The sequence below is a fragment of the Sinocyclocheilus rhinocerous genome, unplaced genomic scaffold, assembly GCF_001515625.1.
Source record: "Sinocyclocheilus rhinocerous isolate Xijiao unplaced genomic scaffold, SAMN03320098_v1.1 scaffold488, whole genome shotgun sequence".
Taxonomy (NCBI): Eukaryota; Metazoa; Chordata; class Actinopteri; order Cypriniformes; family Cyprinidae; genus Sinocyclocheilus; species Sinocyclocheilus rhinocerous.
This window is the reverse complement of record NW_015664075.1, coordinates 375253-384555: the sequence shown is the minus strand read 5'-3', so window position 1 is coordinate 384555 and position 9303 is coordinate 375253. Positions and strand designations below refer to the sequence as shown.

Below are 9303 nucleotides of genomic sequence, written 5' to 3'. Positions count from 1 at the left end.
ATAAACAGCAATGATACAGTGTTTCCTTGGTTACCACTGTAAACAAAGCAGCGCTGCACTTATGAACTTTAATATGCATTATACAGAGGCAAGATGAACAGAAAAAATACCATCGAAAGACAGTAAGTTCCCCTCAGACATACATTCATATAAACTCCTACCCCTAATTGAATCGTGATTTCAACACCTCCATAGCAGAGAAAAGTGTTTTAGCTTAAATATCCTTTTATTTATTAAACGTTTTGTGTTACCTCCCAAAAACCCTAGACGCCAGATAATTAGGGAGACATAACAGTAGATAAGTGCAAAAAAAGTAATAATGTACTACAATGTTTAACAGGAATGGAATGGGGAGCTAGTAGGAAATCTTTACAAAGAATATATAGTGCACTGACTTGGTCAGCAATTGATTATGGATGCATAATTTATGGATCTGCATCTAAATCCTAATAAGGTGGGAGAAATGCCTATAACTTTACGAAAATTGAAATTAACTATGAATTATTGGATAAATGTAAAAGGGCATTCAGAATTACATCCAGTAAAGGACATATTGAAGGATTGCTGGGAATATGGGAAAAATAAAATCAAAAGTTTTGGTTGGACAGCAATTAGAGATGCTACGATTTTGGGTATTACAGAAATCTCAGTTAGTCCCTCTGTTGTAATATCGAATATTCCTCCTTGGTTGCTTCCTATGCCTCAAGTAGATTTTCATCTACAATATATGATTAAGAATGAGAAAACGTTATCTAAGGAGGTTGTTGTTCAACAATATCTAGATCAAAATTACTCTTCAATGCTCCATATCTTCACAGATGGTTCTAAAGATCCTACATCAGGAAAGTCAGCTGCAGCTGTATATATCCAAAGATTACAAGTCAACATTCAGAAAAGGATAACTAATTTTGTATCAGTCTTTACAACAGAGCTAATAGCAATTTTATTAGCTATTCAATGGGTGGAGGAAGTTAAGCCTACTAGGGTAGTCATTTGTACAGATTCCTTGTCAGCTTTAAATAGTTTAATAAGTGAACAATCAACATCAAGAAAGGATTTAATCTATGAAGTACTTATAAATCTGCTTAGGATTCAGGAAATTGGTATAGTCCTGAGGTTCTTATGGGTACCTGCACATGTAGGAGTACTAGGAAATGAAATAGTTGATAAACTGGCCAAACAAGCAATAAAACATATGAACGTTGAGGTACAAATTCCACTGAGTAAAGTAGAAATAAAAGGAAGAATTAAAGAACACATGAATAAAAAGTGGCAGGAAATGTGGGACAAGGATTTAAAGGGCAGACACCTATACAATATCCAAAAACAAGTTGGCAAAGGGAGAATATGCTTTAACAATAGAAAAGAAGACATAATTACTCGACTTCGAATAGGACATTCTGGTTTAAATCATTCATTATTCACAATAGCGAAACATCAGTCAGGATTATGTACTACATGTAGTGTAGCAGAGACTATTGAGCATGTACTTCTACAGGAACGTGCACACATAGACATCAAAGGGGGCTTGAGCACCTGCCCTTTTTCTTCCTCGAGAGAAAGTGCCTTTTTTTTCTGGGGAGTTTTTTTTTTATATATAATAAATTAATATATGCGTGTGTGTGTGTGTTTCTGTTTGCGCTCAGATGTCCTGGCAAACAAATAAAATATCAAAATATCAGGTCGGGTCAGGAAATGTTGAGACTGTCGAGTGTCGAGTTCCGATGCATTTCTCCCTCCACGCCTCCGCGCCTCCGCACCACAGCAGTGTAGCGCACATTTGATCAGCTGCACATCAAGTCACAGACATGCAGAGAGCCGCAGATTGCAGAAGTGAAGCCCTCCTCTCTTTCCAGCTGTGTTTGTCTTTGTGTGGAGGTGAGTGTTGATGAACAAAAGACTAAGCTACCTGTGCCTCGAATTTACAGCTAATTATCCTATTCATGACTCATGAGAGCTACCAAGTTGCTTAAAGTTTAGCTAAGGCAATAGGAAGTCTAGTTGGTTAGACCAGTGCAGGTTCTTTCACTGCATAATTCAGTTTATTCAAATGCATTTAGAATGATCACAAAATTCAAGATATGGGGGCAGAAATGTATATATTTATATCATATTTATATCATTTCATTTAGTTAATCAGTATCACGCGAAGACTGACGTTTGTTCCACCAAAAAGCAGCATGATTACAAATGTGATATTGATTTTATACAGCAGTTCAATAAACAAGAAATTAGTATTACGACACTTACGTTTTAGAGACAATATTGACTGTTTCTGCTCTATTTCGCCAACAAATATAATTTCAATTTGTGTCTCTGAGCAACAGGACGGTGTTTAGTTCCTGAATGAATCAACCGTTTAAATGATTCGGTTCAGTCGCAGTGACTCACGTATTAACAGTGACTTGCTGCCACCTACTGGCGGTTTTAATTTCACATTTAAATGATTACAGAACCGGCTTTACTGACAAGATGCGCATTAAATATCGCATGCGATTTATCGTGCAGCCCTACTCATAATGTTTGTTTGTTTCTGTCGTGAAGGCTGGTTTAGAGAAATCTCATCATGGGAAACACCAGCGATCGAGTGTCTGGAGATAGACATGGAGCGAAGACGCAGCGGTCAGACAGCGGAGCACACCGAGACCTGGAGCCCAGCAAACTGATGGACAGCACCGACGACCCCAATATATTCAACACACACGGCCCAGAGTCTAAAGTATGCAATGTTGTAAAAACAAATGACTTCACATGCTCATGTGCATCTGATGAATTTGCCAATACTTTATCTATTTATTAGGGCTGGGTAAAAAATATCGATATCTCGATATTAATCGATTCTCATTTTTATGGAACGATAACGATTCTTAAATCCCAAGAATCGATTAGTCTGTTTTCAGTTAATGGACGGAACATTGAAGCGCACTTCCCATCCAATATTTCGCAATAAGCATTGTGCTTTGGTACTTTTAATATGAAACAAAGTCTCAGATTTCAAATTCTGTCCATTGTATTGCAGTATTCAAACAATAAATGCCGTTTTGGCACTGTTTAATGTGGAGTGACAGATCGCAAGATGATGCACACTTTTAGAAAAAAAAGGCTTAAAGGTAAAAATGCTCATAAAAGGTAAAAATCGATTTAAACTTATTGGGAAAGATTAATTTCTATCTCTGCTGTGAACTGACCAGCACACAGAATATGAAGAATATCAAACACTTCAGGAGTCAGCTGTCCACGGCAGTCCTTAAGATATCAGCACAATAACACACTCAGCACAATATCATCTAATTATCGTTATCGATAAAATCCCGGAAAATATTGAGATATATACAATATTGCACATCTCTAATATATTTAATGTTTTGTTTAGAATTTTTAAAAAATAAATATGAGAAGTGCCCTTTTTTCCACTTCAGCCCCTGCCCCTCAAAATGTCTGCATGTCCCCTGTTCTTGAAGATGATGAACTTGCAGTTTCTAAACCTAACCCTAACCATATGGTAAGTACATGTAGTTAATTAATATTACTCAGTACTTAAATGTTTAATTACTAGGGCTGGTAAAAAATATCGATATCTCGATATTAATCGATTCTCATTTTTATGGAACGATAACGATTCTTAAATCCCAAGAATCGATTAGTCTGTTTTCAGTTAATGGACGGAACATTGAAGCGCACTTCCCATCCAATATTTCGCAATAAGCATTGTGCTTTGGTACTTTTAATATGAAGCAAAGTCTCAGATTTCAAGTTCTGTCCATTGTATTGCAGTATTCAAACAATAAATGCCGTTTTGGCACTGTTTAATGTGGAGTGACAGATCGCTGTAGCTCTTCAGTGAACTGATCATCTCCTCTACATTAATACCAGCTTCAGCACAAAATAAACATGACTAAACATCCGAAGGTAAGTTAAAAGAAAGAGTATAACTTTACAATCCGTCTCCCGCTTCACACTCCAGTCCAGTTGGTGGCGGTAATACACCATAAGTTGGCTTGTCTACCGCCATTAAATCGTACAAGAAGAAGAAGAAGAATACGCTGCACACCCCGGTACAGTAGGTGGCGGTATGCACCTGAACAAGTTGGTTGTGACCCGCCATTAAAACCAGAGAGAGAGAGAAAGTTCAGTCCTTCACAGCGGTGGAAATAATATTCATTGTTATTCATCTGCGGTAATAAATACTGATTGCACTTTTTACATTTTTACTTTGCTGCAAACACTATTAACACATGCGGTTCATGTTATGATAGTTTCTTCTGAACGTGAATGATCGATTAATCAGCATGCTAACAGCTAGCAAACTCGAGCTGCCCATCAATAACACTTGTGTCACATATAGAAACAAAAATAATATCTGAATATAACTAAACATACTCCTCTTGTAAGCGTTTAACAACGGTCACACGTTCATCTTGCTGTCAGTAGTGTGTTTGTAATGTTTTGTGGGAGTGTGTTTGGTCACATACAGTAGATGTTTGGATGTGCAGTGACAGTTTCTGAGTTTCTTTATTTCTGAGTCTTTGTAGAAATACAGCAACCCTTGTTTTGCTCGTGAAATAAGCAGCGCAGAATACAGAAGTGCATCCTACAAGCGCCATACTGAAAAATTGATATATAATGTGTCAAAATATAAAGTTAAAGATTATAAAGTATACAGATTTTAAGTAATAAATGTTCCTAAAAGTGTAAACAGCACTGTGCATCAGAATTTTGGCTTTTGATAATATTTATATTCAGTTTACTGATGCCTCTTTAAATATCACCATGAATCTGATGGAGGGCGTGTTTTCGTGAACATAAGTTTCTGTTGAATTATCCTTCACATTTTAAAGCGTTTCTGTAGACGTGAGTAATTTCTTGTGAAGGGCCATTCTGAGTTTTCTGGATAATCAGTTTAATTTTCCGTGTGATGAAGTGTTTGCAGTAACATCAGTCAAACGTACTCATTTTTTTTCCTTGAGAAAATTTGGCATGTACTGTGTACCTGATATATATCCAAAATAACCGATATTGAATCGAATCAGTAATCGAATCGCAAGCTTGTGACTGAGAATCATGAAATTTGTGTCAAAACCCAGCCCTACTATTTATCGTCATCATTACCATCTTCCAGCCTCTCTCTGACAATTAAACAGACTATTGATATGTAAACAGTAATCAAGACTTTGTTTCATAAATGACCTCAGGAATGATTAGCTGACCTCCTGTGAATTACTGGAGAGTTTGCTGTCATATCATTCTAGTCAAAAGCAGCTCTGTTCTGCAGGCCGTGGGTGAGAAGGACTTGGCTCCGGATCTAGAGGACATGAAGACGGGTCGGCAGGCTCGACCCACAGTGATCCGCTGGGCCGGAGGAGGCAAGGAGGTCTGCATCACCGGCTCCTTCAACAACTGGAGCAGCAAGATCCCCATGAATAAAAGGTATCTGTGCGCTCGTCTTTCTGCAGTGCAAACCATAATGAACAGAAGGTCGCACGTTGTTATTTCATGAATTAAGTTTATGTGAAAATGTTTTTGTTTTTTTCAAGCCATAATGATTTTGTAGCAATCTTGGACCTGCCTGAAGGTGAACATCAGTACAAATTCTTTGTTGATGGCCAGTGGCTTCATGACCCCTCTGAGGTGACTATATCTGCACAACGGTCTGCATTTAAACCGTCACGTGACTTTTGAACATAGCTTTCTGTTGTAAGTATTGCTACTATGTAGACAAATGGCAAGCAAACATGATGTCAGTGGAGGTTGTAAGTGTACAGTCTGTTGCACACAGACGAGAAGCAGCTCATGTTCTCGTGGTTAGGATTGATTCTGCTCTCACACGCTCAAGCTCAGGGGCAGCCGTCTAAAACACTGAATCTCATCACTATACAGGCAGAAGTTCACTTCAAGAATGAACAAAGTGGAATTAATTAGACTCAAGTTGGGTGAATGAAAGAAACAGAAAGAGAAGGTATGATCTGTATTATGATATAATGAAACAGTAAAGCCAAGTCAGCTTTATTTCTATAGCGCTTTATACAATACAGATTGTCAAAGCAGCTTTACAGTGTTAAACAGGAAAAATAGTGTTTCAATAATGCAAACTAAATTAAATTCAGCTGTAAAGCAGCTCTAATAAGAGGGCAATAGACAATAAAAGAGGGTTAGATCCAAGCCACAAAAAGACAAACGCTTTACTGAAAAATGCAAATCTTCCAGCAGAGATTGATGTCAGTGTGTACATTATCAATGATTTGGGACAAATATAATGTAGTGGAAAACCATGTGTGGTGTGTCAGGATTCTGAAGCTGTTTGCTGCTGGTGTGTGAACTAGGGGTTGCACCGACTAATCGACTAGTCGACTTCAATGCTCTGCCATGACGCTTTAAGCTTGACGTCGACTAGTCGCTGGTCCTATAGAGGGCGCAACAGGATAAGAAATCTTTCAAGGATTTCCACATTTACGCTCCGTTTCCAAACAGTTCAAAGCTGCCAGGTAGAATTAATGCAGACACGCAATCGCTCTCACTAATGCATTCATATGAATGTAATCTTTACTGTGCTACTTTATCTGTATCTGATTTAGAATGAGCAGAAATCTGTGAGAAATATAACGACCCAAAGACAAAAGAACTGATAAAAAAACTGTTATATGAGCAACAGCCTTGTGGGCAGCGCTGTGTCATATGCCATAGCTGTGCACAAGCTGTTTATCACAGCTCCAGACTTATTTGTTCATTAATGACGTCATCAGCGACTAGTCGACTTCGACTCGACTTTCATCACATAAATGTCGACTTTAAAAAATCAGAAGTCGTTCAACCCCTAGTGTGAACACAAAACTGTGTGTTTGAGTTTGAAAGATGTGTGACCCGCTGAAAGCTACACAGTTAAATCAGAGAACACCACGAGCACAGTCTGAGTAAACAACAGTTAGGGTTTTAAATAAGCACAAAATGAAACTGAAGCAAATCTGGTTAATCTGTTCACCCTAAATTAAAAACTGTCGTTTCATCATTCCCTCAGCCTCATGTCACTCCAAACCCATAATGATAGAGATACATAGAGATGTTCAGCAGGACTGTTTTTCACCTCTCATGCATCACCATCGTAATCTGTTGTGCTTTACAGAACGAAGAGTCACATGATGGTTGGCTGAAATCGTTCCTTTGAATTGAAATGCATCTGTTTTCTCTTCAGCCGGTTGTCACCAGTCAGATGGGCACCATTAACAATCTGATCCATGTGAAGAAATCAGATTTTGAGGTGTTTGATGCACTGCAGGTGGACTCTCTCGAGTGCTCTGATACGTCCGGTAAGAGCCCGTCTGTCAGTGTTAGAATAACAGAACACAAATGTGTGGATGTACAATCGCTGTCATGGATGTCTGTTAAAAGATCCCGCAGAAAAAGCCAGTGTTAATGTGATGCAGTGTTGTGTGTAGATCTGTCCAGCTCTCCGCCTGGGCCGTACAGACAGGAGCTGTACGTGTTCAAGCCTGAGGAACGCTTCAAAGCACCCCCCATCCTGCCGCCTCACCTCCTACAAGTCATTCTCAACAAAGACACCAACATATCAGTGAGAATCCTCTGTCTTACTGCCACGACTCTTTTACATGTACAGTAGTATTGCCAAAGCATCCGGGCAAAAACATGCGCCAGTAATGGTAATAAAAATAGTGTATCAGTACATAATTAAAGAGTCATGAAACCTCAAACCATATTTTTGAGATGTTAACAGATGCTAAAACAATAATAATAGCACCAATTAGGTTTATTAATAAGGGGAAACTTGTCATTTTTGCATTTTTCTGAGCCATTTAGTTTTTCTGGTTTGAAAAGCCAATTTAATGCTGCTTCACAAAATGTGTGTTAAACTCATGCAGCCAGAGTCTGGACTGACTGGAAAACATCAGTTTCCAAGATTTTCTCTGTATTGTTCATGAGAAGGAATTCATAACATTCAATCACTGCACTATATTATGCATGACAAAGTATTACTTTGACGGTCTTGAACCCTCGTTTTTTGTAGAGACATGGGTCATAAGTGTGCGTTTCTTCAGTGCATTAATATGAAGTGTTGTTTTATGTTTTCTTGCTACCAACACATTTCTATCACAACACGCAGAGCATGCGTGAGAGCCGTTTCGGCAGTCGCGAGGAGTTCAACAACACTCAGTGACGTTAATATCTGGACTGGTTCAAGGTTTTATGAGCGTAGTCAAGCAGACCAGTAACTCAGAAAAGTTTAAATGCTCATTTGATTAAATTTTTTAAGAACAATGTATTAAAACATTTGTTCATGATAGTTGCTAGTACTCTCTTATGATATGATGCGTGGAAGTTTTGTTGTGATAGCACTATATTTTTAAAATACAGCAAAGTGCCCCAAACTCTTTTTTTTCACTCACATTTTAATATTCATTCATCTGTATAATTGTATAAGTGTTTTATGGGTTGATGTCTCCTCTCTTCCCGTCCTCTACATTCCCCCTTTTGTACAGCTTTACATGAGTCTTTTTCAAATCTGAGATGTGAATGAGCAGTGCTAAAACAGGGTTTCATGACACTTTAAACATTCAACAAGAAATTAATGATCTTTGCTTGGTTGTTTTTATTTTTATCAAGATTCTTTCTCTGCCCGTTTAGTTCAATAAAAAATTTCATTGAATTGAACCCATGAGCTCTACTTTTAAAAAAACGTATTTTGTTCCTTCAGCTTGCTCTTTTAAATGCATGAACATCAGTCTTGAGTCTTTTAGCAGTCTGTTTTGCGTGTTTCAGTGTGATCCTGCCCTGCTGCCAGAACCCAACCATGTGATGCTCAATCATCTGTACGCGCTCTCCATCAAGGTACATTAAACACCTCTAAAGCAGCCGTGTGCTGACAAACGCTCTCATATAATGGTAAATAACTGTGATCGAATGTATTCTGTCTCAGGATGGTGTGATGGTTCTCAGCGCAACTCATCGTTATAAGAAGAAATATGTGACGTCTCTTCTGTACAAACCTATTTAATAAGCTGTGGATGATGCATGGTCTGCTGTCCTCATCCTCTATAGTCCAGATTGCACTATAAACCCGCGATACATGCAGTAGATCTGTCAGCTTGAGACTTCAACGGTAGTGTGAGTGTGTGTGTCTGTGTGTGAGTGTGTGAGTGAGTGTGTGTCTGTGTGAGTGTGTGTGTGTGTGTCTGTGTGTGTGTGTGTGTGTGTGAGTGAGTGTGTGTGTATGCGTGTGTGTGTGTGTGTGTGAGAGAGTGAGTGAGTGTGTGAGTGTGTGAGAGTGTGTGTGTGAGAGAGTGTGTGTGTGTG

At 38.5% G+C, this 9303-nt stretch overlaps 1 protein-coding gene across 1 annotated transcript; it reads left to right on the top strand.

The window, feature by feature from the left end:
• Nucleotides 1-2502: 2502 nt before the first annotated feature.
• On the top strand, nt 2503-9176 carry LOC107729625 (5'-AMP-activated protein kinase subunit beta-2-like). Its single transcript, XM_016540263.1, has 7 exons — nt 2503-2719; nt 5273-5427; nt 5535-5628; nt 7187-7301; nt 7431-7564; nt 8770-8838; nt 8927-9176. The coding sequence occupies exons 1-7, from the start codon at nt 2567-2569 to the stop codon at nt 9002-9004; spliced, it is 798 nt and encodes a 265-aa protein (XP_016395749.1). The 5' UTR covers nt 2503-2566; the 3' UTR covers nt 9005-9176.
• The last annotated feature ends 127 nt before the right edge of the window (nt 9177-9303 follow it).